The sequence below is a fragment of the Ambystoma mexicanum genome, chromosome 2q (genome assembly GCF_040938575.1).
Source record: "Ambystoma mexicanum isolate Mex_15411 chromosome 2q, UKY_AmexF1_1, whole genome shotgun sequence".
NCBI lineage: Eukaryota > Metazoa > Chordata > Amphibia > Caudata > Ambystomatidae > Ambystoma > Ambystoma mexicanum.
In genome coordinates, this window is record NC_090924.1 from 1,295,731,368 (window position 1) to 1,295,755,867 (window position 24,500).

Genomic DNA, 24,500 nt, shown 5'->3' on the forward strand with positions numbered 1-24,500 from the left:
TTACATTTATGGGCATTTATGAGCCCCAGGTTGCTGGAACGTAGGTTGCGTTCTGGTTTGTATAGTGCGATACAGGACTTCAAATAGACAGGTGCCTTGCCAAAGAGGCATTTGTGCAATATGGATGCAGTCTTAAATTGGATCCGGTCAGTGATGAAGAACCAGTGAAGAGACTGCCTGCCGGAAGAGATATGCACACGCCTGGGGCTGCCCTTGATGATCTGGACGGCATCATTTTGAAGAATTTGCACTTTTTGCTAGTCCGAACAGCAGGGCTTTGCAGTAGTCCAGGCGTAAGGGAACAATTGCTTGTGCAATTGAGGCACAGTTTGCCAGTGAAATGTAGGGTTTGATATTCCTTAATAGTCTCAAATAGTGATGGCAGTTCCTTGAGATATAACTCGTTTGACTCTCTGCATCTAGTGAGGAGTTGAGGAACACACCTAACGTCTTGACTTTACCCACAACAGGAATATAACAACCTTTGAGTCTGAGACTGGTGTATTTATATCCTAATTTGGCTCTAGCCGTGGCGCTGCCGAACAGAAGTAGCTCAGTTTTTGCTCCGTTAAGGCATACACAATTTTTTGTCATCCAGCATTCAATGATGTCATAGATTGTATTCATGTTCAAAGTATCCAAATCATGATCACCGCAGATTTCTAATATCAGTTGGGTGTCATCTGTGTAGTTTGTGAAAAAATCCCCTTTTCCTCCAAATAAACTACAGAGAGGTCTGATGTACAGATTAAATAAGGTAGGCGAGATGCATTCACCCTTGGACCTCCACAGAGGATTGGGGAGAGCTTGGCTGAGGCTCTTTCCCAGCTTACCGCAGATTGTCCGTTAGATAAGAAAGATTTTATCGAACTTACAGATTCGATTGATCTATTCCCGACATCTGAGAGAGTGTTAGGCAGAGGTTTATGATCTAGCAGATCAAAAGCTGCGGAAAGGTCAAGGAGGACCAGAAGTTCAAGTCTATTGCTGTGGTCTCTGCAAAATCTAGATTGTTTACTGTGGAGGATTGATTCTGATTCACAGTGTGCTTGCAGTTGATCAGTGGCTACCTTATTCAAAACTTTCAGTAAGAGGTTGGAATTTGTATTTGGCCTTAGGTTTTTTTGCATCTTTTGGATCAAGTCCAGCCTTTTTTTACCATGGGGTGATGGTGTCAACCTTAATAGCCTCTGGAACAGATAAGTAATCAAAGAAGGAATTGACAAAACAAGTGAAGAGGTGAAGATGTCTTTGTTCTCCAACACTAGTTTTGTCTGGGAATATTCTCTCTACAGGACGTTGGGTTCCTGGAGAACATAATTCGATCCATATCTTGTTCTGAGATATGTTTAATGGAAAATGTAGCCTTTCTTTCTTTTATTCTGGAGATGGGAGGAGATGGGGAGTGAGGAACCAAATCAGTTTAAAGTCCTATTTGATTTTATCGTGGGCTGTTTGGAGTTTGATGGGTTAGGCTATCTGGACCTCTTCACAGTCCTGATCAGTAGGATGGATTGGTTGGACCAAAGCCTTGGGGCTTTCAAGAAGTTTCAGGATCTTTAATAATTTCTTGGAGTTCTTTTTTCCCCAGTTATTTCTTCATTCAGGAAGTTATTTTTGGCTCGGATGATTTTGAGCCTGTAAGCCAATTCCAGAGATTTCCATTTGGCATTGTTTTCAGTGATATGTTTTAACCACACTTGTTCGGTGGCTCATTTCATTTATTTTTTATTTTTTATTTTTTTTTTATCGAAAGCTCTAGGGCAGTGGTAATCAAACTGTGGGTCGCGACCCCCCAGGGGTCCGCCGGTGCATCCCTGGGGGGCCCTGAGAGCTCAGCATGAAATCTTTAAAAAAAAAAAAATATATTTTTTTTTTTTTTAAGATTGGAAGAAATGGGCAGGGGTGGCTCACATGGTCGGGCTGGAGCATGAAACTGTCTCAGGCAACAATGAAAAAGTGGCCCGCAGTTGTAAATGGATATTCATTCCTTTAGTCACAGACTGGGCCTCATTACAACAATGGCGGTACGGTAACAACGGTTCTGGTAAGCTATCGGCACCGTTGCTACCGTACCGCCATAGTACGAGTTGTGCTCGCAAGTGCCTGACAGCCCGCCAGGTCTGACCTGGCAGGCTGTGCGGCACCCGTGAGCACAGCTCGTCAGTTGCACCAGCACCATTATTAACAGTGCCGGTGCATCTGAGCTCCCGATTCCCATTGAGCCCTATGGGGCTCAGATGGGAATGGGGATCTACCGGCACCCGCGAAAGGGCAATTATCAGGTCTGCCTAACTCGGCATGACCCGGTAATTGCCCTTTCGCGGGTGGCGGACCTAGATGCAACTCCGGCGGCAGCCCTGCCGGTTTTACCGGCACAGCTACCACCAGGGTTGTAATGAGGCCCACTGTTTCAATAGTACCCAAGGGGGTGCTTTGTGTTAAAATTAAGTAAATTGTGCTATATTCAGCAATAATGGTCAAAATGACTAACTGCATAGTTAAGTAACTCATCAAACTGGTCCACATTGGCCAAAATGGTGGCCCATTTTGACTGGCCCGGACTAGCATTTTACATTTTTGGTACAGGCATTGCCCTATAGGCCAGTCCGAGCCTGGCGGCTCATCCATAATGGCGAGGGGACGCCCACCCAGTGGCCCCTCACCCATTATGGAGGAGTTAAGGAGCCAGCCCAGTAAAACAGTGAGCACTACCTCAGCTGCTTTTTCCAGTTGATGGAGTGCTCCTGGGCTGGCTGAACTGTCAAAGGGAAACGCTGTTTCCCTTTGACAGTTCAGTTTAGTTCCCCAGCCGCACATGCTCACTGAGCCATGCAAGTGCTGGGACGTTTTGCTTCGCCAGCATTGCATAGCTCATTGGAAATGCTGGCTGGGGCACTGCATGTCTGTATGTCTGAGGGGGAGCTCCTGCGCCTCCTCGCACATACAGACAGAGCCGCCTGGAGCAGGGCGTTTCAGCACCCACACTCAGGCCAATGTAGAAGGTATGTTTATGTTCATTTTTTTTATTTAAACATGTGTTTGGATGCGTGTATGCTTATGTTATGAGTGAGTGTATGGTGATGGATGCTCGTGTGAATGAGAGAGTGATTGCTGTATGAATGTGCTGCCCCTTGCATACACACATAATCATGTGGATTGTGTTAGGCCCAGTGGGGCCCAGGGGACAGGGATGGTATCTTTTTACTGGACATCTATCATAGATGTTCAGTAAAATATGTCATGCCTGCCCCCTGGGCCCCCCAGCACCAATTGCAAACTGTTTGGCTATTTACCCATTTTTTTGTTAAAAGTATGCTCTACAATGCAACATTCTAACCCATTATTTAACAAAAATTCACAGGGGGAAACCCCCCCCCCCGAACCCTCCTTTATTGGTTTGGGCTCCCTCACTATGCTCGGTCGCTATGGCATTTTTGGGGGAAATAGTTATGCCCCTCCACTTAAAAAAATCACCACCCGCCACTGGCCCTCAGACTGTGTTGGGAACGGGATGGGGGGAACCAGGGACTATGGTGGGAGCACAATGGGCGGGAACCATGGGATAGTGGTGGGAGCAGAGTGGGGAGAGCCCAGGATGTGTGATGGGGTGGGGAGAGACCAGGGACTGGGTAGGGGTGGGATGAGGGAGCCAAGCGACTGTGATGGGAGCAGGTGACGGCGCGCAATACATTCTGTCCATTTGGCATTTCTGGGGGGTCCCGACCTGCCCACATTTTGCTCAGGGGGGCCCCGGCCAAAAAAGTTTGAAGACCACTGCTCTAGGGAGTACAGTTTTTATGGTTGGGATTTTCCTTCACCAATTTCCATCTAACCGGAGTGACTATATTCAACATTTTAGTCAAGGCGCTGTTGTAGATTTCAACCAAGATTTCAGGAGCGTCAGAACAGCCTGTAGCGGACATTATGTCGAGCAGACAGCTCTGGAGATGAAAGGGTTTGATTTGTTTTAAATTTGGGATTGTTTACTCTTTTAACAGGGTTAAGAGGTTTTTTAGGAACACCCTCTAAGAGAATAGTGAAGTCTACCACGTAATGGTTCGACCATATACATGGAGAGGTGTTTTTTACTTTAAGCCTCAGGTTTTTTTGAGAAATCACCCAGTCCAGGGTATTACCTGATTTGACTGTGGTTTCATTATTTTTAACCCAGAAGTCCATATCAAACCATACTTTTTTCTAATAGGGTTAGTTCCATCCTTGTCCCTAGTATCATTGCGCCACCGGTTGAGGTCACCCACCACTAAAGCTGAGCAATTTATGCCATTAATAGTTTTTAGTAGCTGTATTAAGTTCTCATTGAAGTTTCCAGCCTCACATGGCAGATGGTAAACCATGATGAGGTTAAAGCAGCTACATGGAGTGTGCATCAGTTTAAGATGCAAGATTTCACAGTTGTCACATGAGATTTGCCTCTCAAAGAATTGAAAGCGATTTTTCGCAGTGACCGCGACTCCCCTCATCCCCTAAAGAGCAGCCTGATATTTGAGAGTTTTCACAGAGCTTTAGCTGATTTATACCGGCTTCCGTTTGGGGTTGTACGTTCATCGTAAAAAATCGACCCGGGAACAGCTGAGTCATTCTCAGCCGGTCCACGTTTATCACTTTGATCCTTTTCTTGTGGCTTCTAATAGATCATTAGTAATATTCACAGGCATGTGAGGGGCTTCCTAAGTCTTTAGTGTCAGGTATTTCTGAATAATGGCGAGGCGCGCCGCGTTTTACGCAGCTAGGTGCAGGTTCATATCTCCTAGGTAGCCCATACTGAGTCAGGATAAGCCCCTGATCTGAGACGCCAACCACTGGGTGTCCAAGTGAAAACGCGGCCAGAGAGATAGTATTGGTGATCAGCGGATAGTATGCAAAGCTGAAAACGTAATGGTACAGCATGTAGAGGCTTTGAGTGCTAACAAATAAGTTCCAAAGGTGGGCTACGCATAGCCAGGCGAAATACAGCCTTCCTCAGCATACCGTCAATGCCGGACGATGACTTGCGAAGACCAGCTTGACTCTGGTGCACCTGGACACCAATTAAGAGTACTGGGGCTGATGGGAGATTTAGTTTCTCCACAGTAGGGTCAAACGAATGCTATAAGGCTCTCAAATATCGCAACTAGAGGGTTGGGGGAAATCTTATCTATCCCTAACCTAAAATGGGTTTTCCTGCCTCAACAAAACTAACATCCTGTGCAGACATTTCTTAAACAAGAGCATCCTTCATCCTGTGTCCAAAAATCCTAATCTGACCGTTACACTCTAAACTTTATATAATGTGCACAAGGGGATTTCTATAGACTATGCATTTGTACGCTTCTTTCAGAGTTCCAAAAATATGAAAGTTAAGGTGCAGAAAAGAAAGAAATAAAGTGACACTAGGAAAAGGGACCCTTCCTTCCCCTATGTTTCTTCTTATCCTTCTGTTTCTATCTGGTGCCTCCGGATAAACTTCCACAAAATGTCACTATTCAGCAAAAGTGGGGTCCCGGTTCTCTTCCCTTTTTTAAGTCTTCGCTTTACAAGTTCAATGAGAACGATTTCTCCCTTGAGCTTCTCTATCTTTAGGCCTTTGTGATTTTTAAGGAAAAAAATCCTCTTTTCCCTTACATTCATTCAACCTTAAATGCTTTTCTTTAAGAATTCACAATCTTAAATGAAATGATCTTTCCATGTGTTTCCTTTACACATGTGATGCTCTTTACTTCACAATTTCAAGGGGTTTGGCCTTCCCGTGCATCTCCCTTTAAATACACAATTCCTATCAACTAGTCCAGTTTGTCACACTGTGTATTTTCCACTTGCTTTCTGGGGGTATCGCTTTACCCTTCTCCATCGATTGCCCCTCTCTATGTCTCTGGTGTACTATCCAGCCAGCCAGTGTATTTTACTTTCTCACGGGTTCAAAAAGAGGTATAATTCTTCACTTTTATTTATTGGTTTGACACTTTTTCCCAACTTAAGGTTAACTCCTGTTTACTCTCCTGCCAGGATCTGACACTGTTTCACAAAGTTCACCTTCCCTTTTGTACTCTCCTGCCAGGATATCACATAGTTTACTTCTCCTGGTTTACTCCTGCCAGAATAACACACTGTTTCTCAATGTTCACTTCGTCTGAGGGTTTGAACCCCATTTGCCTGGTTCACTAACCTGCCAGGTCTTTTCCAGTCTCCAACTACTTCTTTGTTATCCACGAAAAAGTCTTTCTAAATATTGGGTCCCTGTCCCTTTCTCATTACAATTTGTTTCTGATTTCCCTTCTTCCTTCAGATATGGGGTCACCAACTCTTTTCCAGCCCTGTTTGCACTCACACCAATTCCTGTTTTGAACTGATGGGTCACCGACCCTTTTCTAATATTGCTTGCATCCGCATCAACTTCTTCAATGGTGTTAGTTAACACGATATAGCATTCACCTACACAAGCTCCGGTAAACAGTTTGCTTTCTCTGGACTTGCCGGTCAGCTTCAGAGTTCCTCATGTCTTCCCTTCTCCATCTTCTCCCGTTGGCTGACTCAGCGTGCTTCCCGTGAGCCAATAGGCTTTTGCTTTGCCCTCCTCTGCTGCGCACGGCTCTCGCTGCTTCGGGCCCTCAAGAGGTAAGCTTCCTTTGGTTCGCCTCTCCTGCACACTGTTTGTGTCAGTCTCCGCACAGCATCTGACGGTCTGCTTATCCTCTGTGTTCTGGCCGGCGTCGGACCAAGTCACTGACCGAGCCCACCTCTGCCTCTCCCTTTTGTTATGGGGTTCTCTCAGCTGTGTCAACTTTAACCTTTCTGGCACGGTGTAGCACTTTCCAAAGACTAGAATGTAGCGTTGGTTTACCGCTTCTGGTCATCTTCATCACTGCATTGCTCTTCCTCATCTTAGTACTGACAAGTGAGGGGAGGGGCAGCACATAAGGTGTTTGACTGCCGTAAGGCGGGAATATTCAATCTATACCACAATAAGCCATTTATGTATATTGCAGAGTTGGGGTGTCACGGAATTAGTTTTATAACGGTACGATAACCTTCTTGCCAAATGACGGTATATCATGGTTATCGCGGTATAGCAGGTGGAGTTAACTAATCTTAACAAATATTTTCTAAAAGGTCAGTATTCTTCTGTCCCACCCAGGGCCAGAATTGGGCTTTTCAACACTTTCCACTGAAATGACTTGCTTCCACCAAACACAAACACACGTGTGGAGAGGGGGAGGGGGCCCTGCTGCAACTGTCAAAGCAAACTAAATAGCTTTTCTTAAGTGGTCATTTAGACTTTTTGCTCCCCTACTGGCTACTGGTGAAGATGAACATGTTGCCATCTTGATAACCTGCATGCCACAGATCAATGGAGGCTGATGGTAGTATACGCTTGTGTGCATACACACACACACACACACACGTACTCTCTCTTTACGTTACAGCCTTTAGTTTACTTGCGGGCCAAAAGGTTTTCAGAAATCACAGACATGTTACCCTTTGGTATGGCAGCAGGGAATACCGACAGATGAGTGCATTTCGCAGTGTGACTTATTATATGTAAATTCAATGATAGAACCAGGGGAATCCCCCATTGCCATATGTTTAGAGAACATTATCCATTATAAATATATAAACCCCAAAGCCGCCACCCCAAAGTAAACCCTTTTCCTTCTTGGCACTGTATCTATTCTTCCTATTGCTAACATATTGATTTTGTGTCAGGCACGTGTGGTTTATGGAATGGCATTAAAAACTGCTCCAACTGAAACTACTTGGCAGACGGCCGATCCAACATTGCAAGACCAAGTCTGCGCAGCACTTGCTTACTGCAGCCTTTACAAATCAGATTGAAAAGCACACTTAACGGTATGAACGGTATAACGGTATAAACAATGTGACGGTTATTATTGTTCAATTAAGTGGTTCACGGTATCTTTAACGGTATACCGTTACATCCCTATTGCAGAGGGATATACGTGTCATTAGGAATTGTGACTGCAAGACTACTTTGATTCAGTATTCTTCTGTCCCTCTGGAATTCGTCTTCCCCTATGTGGCTATGTGCTCTTGCATATAGCCACCCCAGGGTCAGAGTCAGGTAGCTTCTGCCTTTCCCTCAACATGTAAGGAACATGTAAGGAAAGCTATCCTCCAGAGAATCAGTGACGATGTTACTAGATTCGTCACACTACCGATCTGGGGCCTGGCTCTAACTGACTCAAATGGAGGACCTGTGTGCCTTTTACAGGAGAGCAGCTGCTGAACATGTGTGTGACGCAGAATTTCATTGACGAACATAGGCATTGAAACACACAAAATGACTTCCAGCAATGGTGTCTAGAATGCTTAATGCCATGCCTGGTAAACCAGAAATAAATTGGGGTACCACGATTCGATGCAGGGGGGAGCCGCATTTATTGGGCAACTGCAGATAAATTCAGCTGACACTTCATTTGACTGGGTCCCAGTTATCAACGTCCACCTTTGTATTTTGTTACATATTTATTTACATTAAGTGCTATTAGTTTTTTCTTTCTTAATAGGAGCGAAATAAAACCGTTGCAAAATACAATTTCCTTCTATTACTGGCTAATAACAGGCGTTGACATTTATCGTTTTGATAAAGAAGTTGCATTGGAGAAAACAAGGAGTTCTTTATATCGTGTGGTCGCCTTGGGGTTACACGTACCCAGCAAACTAAACACAAACCAATGATGAATGTTATTAAGCTATGATAACGCATACAAAATGTTTCAATTGGAGTTATTCACAGGGCATTTTCTTATTCAAAAGAGTATGGGTACAGGATAAAATATTGGTTTTGCTTCATTGGCGAAAGGCTTCAGAGCTGGCGAGATAGAGAAACAACAAGAAATGGAATCGATAACTGTGCTGTAAGTACATAAAGTGTCGAGTTGTATGGTAATTCAAGGCGTGGTGAAAGGGCCTTTAAAAAAATATTGAGTGGTTGAAGAATATGTGATAGAAAGCAGATGATTATGCACAAGGGAGTGTATGATTTCGTAGAGGGTGGAGCAAGACGAGTATCTATGGGCTAGCTGCTGTTATTGAAACCATAGTATTGTCTTCCACAGATACTGTCTCCATGTGTGCCTGTGCCACTGCCTTACCCTTCTGACGACATCTAATTCAGGAACCCTTCTGTGACAGTCCTCCCTAATGGATAACTGCTCATAGTGATCACACTGGACCTGTGGACTCTGGGTTGTCCACTCATAATTCAAGTTGTGTTCTACAACTATGAAATTCAGATGATGAAAGATGTGAAATATATCACACAATGCCATTAGAATTGTCAGACTAAAGACTGAAAATTGGTTCTTGTCCGTCTCTCTAGCGGATAACCACATTTAAATGTTAATCTTGCTTTGAAATGCGACGAAGCATTCCATGATGACCAACATCTGGAATGTGACTCCTTCAGAGACATTGCCACCAGAACACTACAGATTTGTTTCCATTACACTTTGCTATTCACAGAAATGGGGTTGTAGACTAGAAATAATAGTATTAAAATGATCTCATGTTTTCTACCTGTGCAGAATAACTGTCCTTTTCTACCTACTCCTATCCAATGACTGCTTTTTAGTAACAGTGAGGCATTTCTACAATTACATGTTTATACAAATACTTTGAGCCCCTTCAGCCTTTCCGTGCTCACACATGATTGCATAAATAAAGTAGGGTCGTCTCCAGTAGCCCCAGGTGACACAAGCAGGGGCCTTTGCTCTGGTTTTTGCCACCAAAGCAGAGGACGTTTGTGACTGTCCTTAACCACAGATGGTTCTGGTGAACAAACGTGGGTAGTAATGAGTCCATGGAACAAAAATGGGTATTGATAAGTCCACCGAAATTTAAGTGATGCTCCATTGAAAACACACTTATAATACATTGCTATCAGTTGCGGAACAAGTGTACTGATGATTAATCGTGAAAAAAGTGCCAGCAGGTGACCATTCCTTAAATTCTACACCGATTCTTTTTTAAATTATAATTATTTTTTTTAAACAAGTTTTAATCATTTAGCTATAAACCGGACACAAAAGTACAAAATGTCCAAATATTTGTCCCTACGATCTTTGCAAAAACTCCCAAGATACCTAGCATTATAGACTTAACCAGGATTTTGTTTCACCCTCCCCAGGCACTGCCGCCCCAAAAGAGATGTAGCATCAGCTAGGTTTCAACCATTGGTAAAGGCTTCCCCCTAGTATCAGTATAGGAGAATGCCCATGCCCAATAATTGTTTCAAAATTGTTAAGGGGTTGGCTCTTAACGCACCAGGCTTTCATACAAGACTTCAATCCCCATTTCCACAGTACAGCTTGACTGGGCGATCCTCTTAACCTCTAGTTGTCAGAGCTGGCCTTGGAATTTTCCAGAGTGACTGAACCAATCGCAACCAGGAGTGAGCAAGTTATGTAACCCTACAATTCTGCTGCATACATCCATGTTTAGGGCAGCATGTGCATTTGATTGATATTGGTCTAAAAAGGCTGGGAGAGACCTCGCTCTCAAATCGGCTATAGGATTCGGTAACTGCTGGCGGAGTGTGTAAGCAAAACTGTTTATTCATGATTTGCTGGTTCCAGTAGCGACCTTCAGAGAAACTAATGCCCAGATTGTCAAGTGAGCTGACCGTCGCTACTCTGTTTTTAATGAAGAACAGGCGATAACCTTTTGTTTTTCCCCCTTGATTAAAAAATTGTATTTGAAAATATTTGCTTTTCCTATCATTTCCTCTTCCCAATATTCCCCATTCCTAAATATTTCATAATGAAGAGGCCTGCAATATGCTGGAGACCCCCGTGAGTCCGGGATGCAGCTTAAATTGCTTGTCTTTTGTTCTTTGGATATTTAGTTTTCTGACAATCTTGAGTAGCAGAAGGCCAAGCATATTTTTATAATGATGATTTATTTGAGACCAGAAATGTATTTAATTGTGTATGCATATTCGTATTGGTAAACGGAGGATGGTTATTGATAATTATTTGTTTTTCTGCAGGTATGTTTTACTGTGTTTATAGCATAGGCAGAGAAGCTCTGCTGCATCATGGGTGTTCATGGACTTATGAGCTACGTAAGGGCGAATAATCAGTTCTTCGATCATTTGAAGTTGCGGGAGACCAGAATCATTATTGATGGAAGCAATCTGTTTCACCGTCTTTACTTTGATTTCAGTCTAGATCTTCAACATGGTGGGGACTATGATGCATTCGCCGCCGTTGTGCACAAGTTCTTTGATGCCCTGGCTGCATGCGCCATCCAGCCTTATGTTGTGTTAGACGGCGGATGCGACCCCTCAGATAAGAAGCTGGACACCTTAAAGCAGCGAGCTAGGGATAAGATCAATATGGCACACTCCCTCTCCAAGGGAAGAGGTGGCACCGTCCTGCCCTTGCTCATCAGAGAAGTCTTCAGGCAGGTTTTGGATGAACTGAAAGTGCCTTCCGTTCAGTGTTTCTCAGAGGCTGATGGAGAGATCGTGGCTCTGGCCAATCAGTGGAAGTGTCCCGTGCTGACCTATGACAGCGATTTCTGCATTTTCGATCTGATTGCTGGGTACTGTCCTATCACAGAATTTCAATGGCAAAACATTGGCACTCTTAAGGGCACTGGTGAGTCCTATATCCCTGCTAAGTGCTTTCTTGTTGAGAAGCTCTGCATCCACTTCAGCCACATGAATAAAGCCATACTCCCCCTTTTTGCTGTCCTGAATGGAAATGATTATGTTAACACGCCAGCTCTGGCGGCCTTCTTCAGGAAGGTGAATTTTCCAATTGGGGCTTGTAACTCAAACTGCAAGAAACATGTTCGTATTCAGGGACTTCTGAATTGGCTATCTGGCTTTACAGATCCGACTGAGGCTCTGGAGAGTGTTGTGAAACATCTGAAGACACAAGAGCAGAACAGTATCAGGGAGCTCCTGAGCACCTCCATGCAGGAATACAAGCCGGCCAATGTGAAGCTTGAGGACTTTTTCCAGAATGGACTCTATATTTGCGACACAGAAGTGAAGTTTGACTTCCCAGACTGGTTTTTGGGAGCTTTAGCAAGAGGTCAACTGGCTCCTTTTTTGAGTGATGTTCTGGTGCTGAGGAAGATCTTTCTATTTGTTCAAGTGGAGAACATGCAGCGGCCAAGCGCACACAAGGTATCCCAGCCAATAAGAAAGGCCATCTACAGACTTCTGCTGAATTCCTACCCGAGGGATGCACAGGGTTCCTTGAACAATAAACAGTCCAGCACGCTTTGTGTTCATGAATTTGACCGAACAGAACAGACTTTACGAAAGGCTGTTGTTGAAGTGACCATCGAAGCTTCAGGTTCCTTTCAAGACACCTTTTTTGTAAACGAGCTTAGCGAGGTAAACATTCTTTCTGTTATCTCTGCTATGCAGGTATTTTACCCCTAGAAAAGGTTTATTTACTTGTCATCACTACTTACCCTTGACTAATGGTTATATTAAGAGTTGTCCTATGATCTCCGCTTTACTATTGTATGTTTTATTTTTAATTGTTATCTTTGCAACTGAAGATTCCCTGACTGCTGCGTGGACATTTGTTTTGTGAATTGCATTTAATTTTGAAATTACGATTTCATTTTGGAGCTATCATTTAATTCTGAACAATTTTGCCCACTCAAGATCAGAAAATTGAACCACTACACATTAATTGCAATTTGTGTTGGACGTAACAAGCACATGTCTCTTTTTCTGACTATTGCCTCGTATTTCACTTCTGAAGGCAATAGCTGGTGAAGAGAACTGGGTATTTTATGTTTCTCAAATCTCTTTTTAATTCTGCTTGTGCCTACACAATTACAGATGCAGCATACAAGAAAATGTTATCTCTAAGTGTGCACTGGTTCTCTATTAATAGTACTTGCACGTTGTTTTGTTTCCCCATTAGAGGTTTAGACACCGGTTGAGAACACAGGAATTGTGGGCTTGCACCACTGCGGCTCCGCCCTGGCTTCTCCATTCATAGCCTTGCCCCAGTCGGTATGCCTTTCAAAACTATGACCGCATCGTCTTCCTTTAGTGCAGAAGCCGCCTTCCAGACTGAGGTTTATATTTCTGTGTAGCCTGTTTGCAGACAGCAGTATTTTCTTTCTGTCCTCAGCTGTCATCGATAAAGTAGAGGCATAGAAACTGAAGATATATCTACAATCAGAAAATAGGATGCCCCAGGGACAGAAACCACTTATACATAAGATTTTTAATTTAGCAGGGCAAATGAAAACTATGGACTAATTATTGCATATTTTCTTGAAACTGGGCATTGGCCTGACTGCAGTTGCATCCATTCCCACAGAGAAACTTGCAGGCCGCTACAGTCTGTTTGTGATTCCATTTCAATTTTAATTTTTATATAAAAATATTTTCTGAGGCTTATGAATCTGCCTTTTCACATGCCATCTAGTAGTTGGCTTGTACTATATCATATTTTTTCTAATTTGAAAACGCTGTGTTTTTTTTCCCACCACCAATATATAGGCCGCTACTGAAGAAGGTGAGTATTTTCTAAAGTCATCCGATGAGAGATCTTTTGGTCAGTGCTGAATTATTTGGGGGCAATGCCGAAGTAGAGCAGAAGCCATTGAAAGCATTCGATGATGACCACTACAGGTGTACAGTAGGGAAAGTGCAGAGGGGTGGGGCGTTCATTCCTGGTCTGAGCCTAGAGAATGCCTCTTTTACCCATCCTTATCCTTTAAAAAATGTTTTGTTAAAACTGACAACTAAATGGAGAACACTCCATTTAAATTTCGCCTGGGATGTAACTCAAAATTCCCATGGAAAGAGACCCACAAAGTGTGCATAGTTGTCTACTGAGGGATAATGCCGCAGATCGGTGCCTCGTGTGCCAGAACTTTAAATCATAGAATGGTCTCAAAGGGCTGGGTAGCATACACAATACAGTCCGAACGGGCACAAAGCGAGTCCAGCCCACGGGTAGCATACACGGGTGCACGGTGAGTCCAACCCACTGATGCCAAAACTCTAGGCTAGTGTTTCCAATTCCAGGGTCGAAATCAACCTCAAACAGATAGTGATGAGGCACCAGTAGGCAAGGCCTCGCAGGCGGCCCCCAGCTCCAACGGATGGCTCCATACTCGTAAAACGAAGCACAGACATCATTATGACAGAAGTAGAACCAAAGGTATGAAGGGGCAGGGTTGACGCATAAACGCAAGGAATCGGGGATGCACCCTGATGTCAAGCATAGTAGGTGTCTACGCCAGGTAACAAACACCCTTCAATGTCAAACATAAAGACATGGGTGTAATGCTGCCCCTTTAAGGGCTGCACGCACGCGGCGGAGTGACGTTGCACTCCGCCACGTGCAGTATAAATAAAGGGGGCGTTCCCAGCTGCGCAGAGCGACCGGGGAGCCCGAACCACACAGACGTGTCCTTGTGCAGTCTGTAGCGGGAGGGGGCTCACGGGCATCGACGAGTCTCATTTCACCTAAGTGATCTGGTGGACAAAGAACTGGACAATTTGGTCAGGTTGGACATAATAGAAAAGGTTGAGGGCCGGACACCATGGGTGTCTCCGATTGTAGTGGCTCGGAAACTAAAACACCCGGACTCTGTTTGCATTTGCGTGGACATGCGCCTGCCCAACAAGGCTATTAAGAGGGTGCGGCACCTCACGCCCACAATTGATGACATCATCACTGAACTACAGGGTTCCCGGTTCTTCTCAAAGCTGGACCTCTGGGCAGGGTACCATCAGGTGGTGTTCCACCCCGAGTCAAGGTACATAACCTTTACCGCTCACAGGGGTCTCTACAGATACAAGAGGCTGAGCTTAGGGGTGTCATCTGTGGTTGAAGTATTTCAGAATATCATTCGTGGAGCGCTGGCAGATCTTGAGGGCGTCCTAAACATTAGCGATGACATCCTTGTGTTTGCCAAGTCGGAGTCGGACCACCTGGTGAAATTGGCTAAGACTTTCGAACGCCTGCAATCTCTGGGTCTGACCCTGCACCGGGAGAAGTGCGAGTTCCTGCAAACCACCATTGAGTTCTTTGGTTTTGTATTCATGGCCGGTGGGGTGTCGCCCGATCCACGCAAGGTAAAGGACATTATGGAGGCCCAGGCCCCCGAAAACGTCTCAGAGGTGAGGAGTTTTGTTGGAATGGTCACGTATTGTTGCCGTTTCATCTGCAACCTGGCAGCAAGATCAGAGCCCTTACAAAAAAGGATATTGCCTGGTAGTGGGGCCCACTCGAGCAGGCGGCTTTTGAGGACATTAAGGGTGCCCTCACGGCAGAAGATATCATGGCCTTCTTCGATCCTGCGCTGGAATCGGAAATTGGGGTGGACACCAGCCCGTTCGGCCTGGGGGCAGTACTGACACAGGTAGATGCCAATCAAGAAGTCCGCCCCATTGCGTATGCCACCAAAGTGCTATCGGAGATGGAGCAACGGTACTCCCAGATTGAGCGGGAGGCTCTGGCTGTTCTGTGGGGCTGCCGCCATTTCCGACTCTATGTTCTGGGACGGCCAGTGACGGTGGTCACGGACCCCAAACCCTTGCTGCCTATACTGGCAGGGTCATCGTCCAAACCCCCAGCCCGAATAGAACGGTGGATGCTGGCGATATTAGAGTATGGTGTGTCGCTAGTATACCGACCTGGAAGCAACAACGCAGCAGACTATCTGTCGAGACACCCGTGAGAAGATATTGGCGGGGTGCCATCCACGTGTGCGGAGGAGGCGGACGAACATGTGCAGCTCGTGGTGGAGGCCGCGACACCCAACTGTGTGCCAATACAAGACCTCGAACAGGCGTCCGGAGAGGATGACTGTTTTCGAATACTCAAGGCAGCCATCCAACAGGACTCGTGGCGGATGATCATTGACTCCCTGCCAGCCAGAACACAGGAGGCCAAGTCCACCCTGGAACAGCTGTGGCGAGTAAAAGGGGAGCTGACCTTCTGGGAGAATGGCCTGCTGCCAAGAGGGGACTACATTGTCATACCTCGGAGTCAGACACAGCAAATGATCGTGCTGGCACACTTAGGACGTCAAGGAGCGGCAAAGACAAAAGCATGCCTATGCCAGAAGGTCTGGTTTCCTGACCTGGAACAAAGGGTGGAATAATTTGTGGCGTCCTGTGTGTGGTGCCAAGCAGCATCCCCTGCCCAGAGAGAGCCAGAGATTGAAACCATGCCGAGAGGGACCAAACCGTGGGAAGTGGTCCATGCTGACTTTGGGTCCACATCAAGGGGCACCCACTTCCTGGTGGTGGTAGACGAGTGGTCCCGTTACCCGGAAGTGGAGTTCATAGAGCCGGTGGCGTTCGACAAGGTGGCGGTAGCCATCGAAAAGATCTGTGCCACCCACGGAATGCCCATGTTGCTCTGCTCAGACAACGCCCCACCATTCTAGGGGGAGAGCTCTGCGGGACTGATGGAGTATGGCGTACATCACCGCAAGGTAACGCCGCTGTGGCCACGGGCAAATGGGGAAGCTGAGACGATGATGCGAACCCTCAATAAGGTTTTCCACAATGCCCAAGGGGAAGGCAAGTGCCTAGAAAGGGCACTGTACAAATTCCTGAGCGGTTACCGCAACACTCTCCATACCTCCACGGGGGTGGCCTCCGCAGAGGCAATGTTCCAACGGCGTCCACGAGACCCGCTGCCAGAGCTCAGTGAGGGGAGCCCGCCGTGATCGACAACAAAGCAGTGGAGCGGGAGCGTCGTGAAAGGCTGGCGATCGAGAACATCCGGAGAGGACTGAGACCACAGAGGGTGGTGCCGGGGGACAAGGTGCTGGTAAAGAACCGACATCCCCAAGGGAAGCTGTCTTTAACCTATGAGCCGGCACCTTTGGATGTGGTGGCGGTCAAAGGGTCGATGGTGATCGCCTCTGAAGGACACACCTACGTAACACGCAACGCTAGCTTTTTCAAGCGGCTGGACTGAACCTGTGCCCAGCGGGCCGACAGTGGAAGTTCTGGAAGAAAGTGGCGGTTACATATACCTCCCTGGCTCCCCGGCTCAGAAGCCAGCGGGAGAAGGGACTCCGAGCAGAGACGTTGGCAGGCGGTACCCCCAGAACACTTGGCGAGGGAAACCTGCCCATCTCACCGACTTCGTGTTGGAGTAAGACTGTGAGTGGGAACCCTGAATGTCCCGGGGACCCGGGTGGCTGCTATTAAAGGGGCTCCTGGGTTATGTGCAGTGAATTTAGTTGTTAGAACTGTTAAGTATCCTTTGTTCATTGTTTTTTTTTATTATGAAAAGGAGGTGTGTGATGCTGCCCTGCCACGTGCAGTATAAAAAAAGGGGGCGTTCCCAGCCGTGCAGAGCGACCGGGGACCCTGAACCACACAGACATGTCCTCGTGAAGTCTGTAGAGGTAGGGGGCTCACGACATCGGTGTGTGCGCCGAGTGCACCACAACAATGGGGAAACAGGGAGACATGGGGGATATGGATTCACAACAGGGATGCCTAGAGTTTGAACCCAGATGAGTGTCATGCCATCTCCTGTCGACAAAGATTCCACCAAGTTACCTCTTCTTCATCAGAGGATCAATACCAGTAAACAAATTCGGTTATCCCAAAAAGACTCTGGACTTTTTGGGATAAAAGCACAGGATTTGGATGAAGACACTGACTTAATTTAATGTATTCTTGATAAAAAAGAAACCAGTGTCTCACTGTATCCTTTAATTAAACACAATATTTATTTATTTACTTACACACCTCAGCCTGTGGGCATCAGGGCGCACACAAACACGAACACATCTTAACCGGACATGGAAAAAAGTTTTAATTAAAACAGGATGGTTTTAAGATGTTTTCGGAAGATGAGCAAGTTCTCTTTGTTTCGTAATTCAACTTGAAGTTAGTTCCAGACACTTACCGCCTGTGCAGGGAAGGAGCGACCGCCCCCTCACACGTTTGACTATAGGGCAGGTTAAGTACATAGTATTACATAACCGTGTAGGTCTTGCTGTGGTATGTTGGACAAAGCCAACTCTAAGGTATGAGGGGGCAGACCCATAAAGGCATTTATGGGTCAGGTGTTCATTTTAAAGCAAATCCTAGCTGCAACAGGCAGCCAATGAAGTTCCCTCCTATGAAGGGTGATAGGTTCTCTCTTTGGCACATTCCTAATGACGCGGACTGCATAATTCTGAATGATTTGAAGTTTATTAATGCAGTTTTTGTTGGCACCACCCAAGATTGCATTGCAGTAGTCTAATCTCAGCGTAAAGGTGGCCCTCACCAATGTTTCACAGTTTTTGGGCGATACAAAAGGTTTTACAAACCTGAGGAGCCTCGAATGATATTGTGACATTTTAATAGTACTATTGACATTTGTGTTTCTGCGCCAAATGAGGACTGAAACATAACCCTGAGGGTTTTGACTTTGACCAACACCTTGATGTCATGATTGTCTATAAGAAGGCTTGAGTACTGAAGGTCTAATTCGGCCCTTGCTTGGGGGGAGCCACATATAAGGAGCTCAGTTTTTGAGCTGTTGATACATAACCAATTTGCTGACATGGCTCTTGTTCACGTCACTAGTGTAGTTTTCACTCCGTACAATCAGTAGCTGGGTATAGTCAGCGTAGTTTGTAAACTGGATTCTCATGTTCTACAGTAGATCGCACAGGGGGCAAGTGTAAACATTGAAGAGTGCCGTTGAAAGGCATGTCTCCTGAGGAACTCCGCAAGTGGGTAATGCCGGATCTTAGGCAGCATTGCCCCAACAAACATTTGACTTTCTGTTGGCAAGAAAGGAGCTGATCCAATCAATGGCTTCTCTGGAACAGTCTCCTATATCAAAGAGAATTTTCAAGAGTTTTTTTATGATCAAGAAGATCAAAGGCTGCTGAAAAGTCAAGGCACATCAGCAGCCCTGTCTTACTCTTGTCAACAACACTCAGCATTTGGGTCTGAAGACACAGCAGCGCACTCTTGGTGCCATAGTTGGATCGAAAACATGATTGCCTTGAGTGCAATATGTTGGATTTATCCAGATGTCCCTGAAATTGCATTGTGGCAATCTTAGCTACAATTGTCAATAAAAAAGGGACATTAGTTATAGTTCTCAAGTTACTAAATACTTTTGGATCTTGACCAGGCTTTTTTAGTAAGGAGTAACTTCAACGTTTTTATCAATGTCTGTAATGGTGTTGTGGCTAAATTCGCATTAGTAAAACGTGAGAAAGTTTAAAATCATTTTTGGAGAGATTACCTCCCCATGACACGTTTTGGGGTGGTGCATCTTTTTAAGAACATTCTCCATTTCGAGTACAGAAATAGGCTTATTTTTAAAAACAGATTGCAATGTTCTTCTCAAGGGCGCTGGTACATTAGACTGAGTATCAGGAACCGAGCTCTTAGCAATCTTAGCATGGGCTCATTTAATTTTAGTGTAAAATGCCCTTTGGACCTTGTTACAATCCTCCTTAGTGTTTTTGTATTGTTCCCGGACTTCTCATTTTGGGTATCAAAATAATGCTTCTTGGCCTAAAATATCTCTTTTCTGTAGGTCTTTTCTATAGATTTCTATGGCATCTTATTTTACTCTGTTTTTATTTTTTTTCCCAAATTCATTCTGCTTGTCTTTTATATTTAGTTTCAATGCAGTCAGAGCTCATGTAAACCAAGTCTGATGGTTTCCTCTTTTTCAGATTGTCTGTAACTTAATAGGGGCCACTTTGTCTAGTACTTCAGTCAAATATCTTTCATAACAAGTGGCTATAGCATGCGCAGGATCTGAATCTGCAGTATAACTCCCAAACCAACAGAGTGGATTTAGGAAACAAATGGGGCTGTTATCTAATCTCTGGTCCCAGACCTATCTAATGCGAGATTGCTTAAGAAAAAAAGAAGGTGCATTTTTTATATGCTTCACAGATTTTAAAGGAGCTTTTGATACAGTTGATACAGTTTGAAAAGCTAAATATGAACCTGATGATCTTATTTCTATAATGGAATTTTATACAAACACTAAAGTACACATTAGGTTGGATCAGGAGGATTTGCTGAGTGAGGAAATGGACACTCATTTTGGTTTGCATATCTCTAACATGGGCCCTCCGCTAGACTCTTGTTATAATCCCCTCCCTGAAAATAAATTAACGGATTGGATTACGCAGATGATACTCTTAATGGATACAACACAAATAGGCTAACAGAGGAGTATGGATGCATTAAGCGACTACTCCAGGAGAAACAACCCGATTATACACCATCAGAAAACAAAAATGATGGTAATTCGACCAGGGAAGAGGAGAAACCCTAGATGGAATTAGAAGATGGGGTAAAGAAAACATTGAAGTGGTGCAATCTTATATATACTTGGGCATGCATATCTCTGATACAATGAATGTAAAGGAAATTGAAAGACATGTTATCATTGAAATTGGAAAGAAGATTCACTACATTACTGAACTTCAACAAAAGCAAAGGTGGTTACTCAATGGAGGGCTTTTTGAAACTCTATAAAACTTGTTTGATCCCTAGCATTTGTTAGAAATTTGCACAAAGCGGGAAACAGAATGGATTAAGAGAATTGAAAGGAAATTATGGAAAAGAGCTTTAGGTTTACCCAAGAACACCTCGATTGAGGCTATAAGCTTTGAATTGGTTATTATCTCTTTGAATAATGTATGACATCCAAGAGAATATTTGTTTATTCGGTTGATAAGTGGAAATGTCTCTTGTGAATCTATACTTGTAAACTATAAAAAAAATATGCTACACAATTGTGACATGGGGAATGCCCTGTTGAAATGGGATTTATAACTGTTAAGGTTGGAGCTACTACCCACATTTTCCCGTCTTGGAGCATGGATGGATATAGACTATGAGATGAGACTCTGCAGATTATGTGGTGATGAGATTGACACATCCCGACATCTCCTCACAACATGTATTAAACTGCAAGATGTTCATACAAAAGCCTTCTTAAATTTAAGATATCCAATTGAGGATGTATTTATTTATTGTTCACTTGTTAGGCACTTATACAGGAAGTAAATACTGTTTCAAAGCGCCCACAGGGCAACAGAGAGGGAACAGGGGATAATAGAAAATGAAGCACAATAATAAATAAATACATTAATTAAATAAACCAAAGATAGATAGTGGGGAGGGGAAGACCAACCTACTATGCCTTGTGAGTGTTCAGAACGTGCAAGTGCAGAGGGGAGGGTGGTATGGGATAGGTGCTGTCATGCTCGTGGTGAGCAGCAGGTGAAGTGCTATGAAGAAAGGGTAAGTGCAACCTCCAAGAGGAGGGTGAGCCGAAGCAAGTGCAGAGGATGGACAGCAGCTGAGATAAGAAGTGGGAGGTCAGGGTCCCGAGGATGCATAATGGCCTGGCACTCCAAGAGAACATAGTCTATGTAACGACACCAGAGTAGAATATTTGCTTTGTATGTGTTGCTGTTGTTGTAGATGTGGTCATCTTCGTATTGTGCCATATATAGGTTTGCCACATCTGAGGCGAAAGTGGCGCCCATGCTGACTCCCTTGACTTGTTGGTAGATCTGTTTTTCGAATAGGAAACAGTTTTCAGACATGGCTAGACGGATGCATTCTAGAATGAAGTCCGTCGGTGTGGTGGTGGTGTCGGTTCTCTTGTTGAGGCAAAACGTTTCATAAAGAAATCCGTGTATAGCGACAGTAGTTCAAGTAATGAGTTGCAGGCAGAGCTGATTGTTCTACCAAGGGGTTTGGTGGCGTGTTTGTGTATCTTTAGTAAGATATAGAATGCTGGTATCCAGGGGTGTGTTTTATTCAATAATCTGCGTTCATCATCACAAATCCAGCCCTCCTCTTCTGCACGTCTCATGAGGCTCATCATTTCCTCTTGCAGTCTTTGTGTGGGATCTCTTTTGAGTTTCTTACATGAGGTGGCATCTGCAAGGAGTCGTAAACATTCATTGTTGTAGGCAATGGTGTCCATGATCACTTTTTTTATATAAATTTGCTGGGGATACTGTCTTCATGAATCCCACTGGTCACCAACTGCAGATTACGCATGAGGCCAGTGCAAGAATTCCTGGATGCCAGATGGGTACAAGATTCAGGCTCTTGGGAACACATTACGCTGACTACAGCTTCAGGAAGTGCCTGCTCTGGTGGTCGGTGAGAGAACACATCCTGCAAGGTGTCCCTTTCAGGATTCCAGACCATCAGATCACCGTAACCACGGACGCTTCCTTGGAAGGCTGGGGAGCCCGCTAACAGGACCAGCACACCAGAGGTTTGTGGTCAGAGTCGGAGAAGACCGACCACATCAACCTGCTGGAGCTACAAGCGATATTCTGGCCACTGAAATCTTTCCTCCCCCTCCTCGGAGGGAAGGTGGTTTGGATCTAGCGGGGTGGGGGGGGGGGACGGGCAGATCCCCACAGCTTTCCAGGGAAGCCCAAGCACTCTAGCATTGGGCCCTACAACAGAACATGTTCCTGATTCCCCTCCATCTACCGGGGATCCTCAACACTTTGGCGGGCTCCCTCAACTTGTAGTTGCGCTCCTGTCACGAATGGGAGTTGCGCAAAGACCAGCTACACCTGTTTTTCCAGGAGTGGGGCACCCTAGAGACCGATCTGTTTGCCACATGCAACAATAGCCGCTACAACAGTTTTGCCAACCGATTTCCCCATCCGGACAGTTTGGGGGACACTTTTGCGTTCCCATGGGAGGGTACATTTCTGTATGCTCCCTCCCCCCAATTCCTATGGTGCCACCAATCCTACACACATTCAAACCGTATCGGTGCAGAGTGATATTAGTGGCCCCTTCGTGGCCGAGACAGTATTGGCACTCGGAGCTCCTGACTCTTTCAGCAACAGCACAGATCAGGGTACCCCCGCACCCGTCGCTTTTGTCCAGGAACCAGGGAATGGTTCTGCACCATGACCTGGCCTCTCTCAGTCTGAGTGCATGGCTCCTGTGTTCCTAGGATTTGGAACCCTTTCCCTCCCGCAGGCTTGCCAGTAGGTTTCAAAAGCAAGGGCCTCTGCCACTCGGAAATGCTACAACAGCAAGTGGAGGAGTTTCCAGATGTGGTTCAGAAGGCTTCACCTGCATCCCCATACCATCAGGCCAGAGGAACTACTACTGTATCACTTGTCGCTGTTGGAGTCGGGTTTGACTCATTCCTCCATTAAAGTGCACCTAGCCGCAGTCTCCTGATACTGACGGTCCTCAGAGAAAGTGTTCCCTCTGTTCCCATCGGCCAGTGAAAGTTTCTATGAAGTCTGTTTCATTAATTTCCTCCAGTTCGTCACCCTGCACCAGCCTGGGAACTCACTGTACTGCTCACAAGGCTTATGAGACCCCCTTTGAGCCCATGCACCAAGCATCCATCAAGCACCTGCCATGGATACAGCTTTTTTGATGGCAATTACTTCGTGAGGGATACAGGCATTTTCTTCGAAACCGCCTTATTTGACGTTCCACAAGGACAAGGCTGTATTGCAAACTAATCCAAGGTTCATACCTAAGCTACCTTCATACTTTCATCTTAACCAGCAGGTGGTGTTACCAGTGTTCTTTGGTTCTCCCTCATCTCCGGCAGAGCGCACCCTGCACACACTGGTTGTGGTGCGTGCCCTCAAGTACTATGTGTCCCGCACAAAGTCACTCCATTTAAAGGATCAACAGTTTTTCACATTCGGACCTACAGGGCCCAGCAAGGCTGTCTCCAAATCTTCTATTGCCAGATGGATTGCAGCCTGCATCTCATTCTGCCACCAGCACGCGGGCAGACCGCTTCCGGGTAGACCCCAATCGCGTTCCACCAGAGCAGTGGCCACAACTACTGCTTTTCTCTCTGGGATCCAGCTGCCAGATATCTACAGCGCAGCCGCCTGGAGATCAGTGCACACAATCCCCCATATTCTACTGTTTCGACAGGGATTCCGCAGAGGAGTCTAGAGTCAGTCAGGCAGTTCTTCAAAACCTGTTCCCATAAATTTGTTAAGTCTCCTGTGGTAAGTTATATGGGGAGCTCCTCCACTCTTGCGTAATGGTTATTTTTTACTGCTTTGTAATCTATTCACAGCATGTGAATCTATGAAAGATTCAATGCAGTAGAAGGAATAAGTTACCTGTAACTCCTGTTCTCCAGCATTGGTATCTTTCATAGATTCATATGCGACCCTCCCTCCAACCCCTCATGGCTCGTCATTTGGCTCATACTGCCACTTACGTGTGCTTGCCAAATCTGAAGATAGCCGACAGGGGCAGAGTTGAGGGAGTGTTTTCCTATTGGATGTGGGAAGTATGATCCAAAACGACAACGATAGAGCACTAAAGTGACTGAAGTTAAAGTTTAATTTAAACTGCTCTATTTTACAGAGGATTCCCAACCTGACGACAGGGAATATTCACAGCATGTAAATCTATGAAAGATACCAATGCTGGAGAACAGGAGTTCCAGGAAAGTAACTTGTATATATATTTCGGAGACTTGTTGATCTGCTTAGAATCGCATGCTTTGCAT

At 45.3% G+C, this 24,500-nt stretch overlaps 1 protein-coding gene across 2 annotated transcripts in view; it reads left to right on the forward strand.

The window, feature by feature from the left end:
* ASTE1 (asteroid homolog 1) overlaps window positions 1-24,500 on the forward strand; it is a 278,567-nt gene that overhangs the window by 164,055 nt on the left and 90,012 nt on the right. For both annotated transcript variants that reach the window (XM_069648726.1, XM_069648725.1), the window contains exon 2: window positions 11,009-12,370. In XM_069648726.1, the coding sequence (XP_069504827.1) occupies window positions 11,057-12,370 (1,314 nt within the window). In that variant the 5' untranslated portion in view covers window positions 11,009-11,056. The remainder of the gene's footprint in view (window positions 1-11,008; window positions 12,371-24,500) is intronic.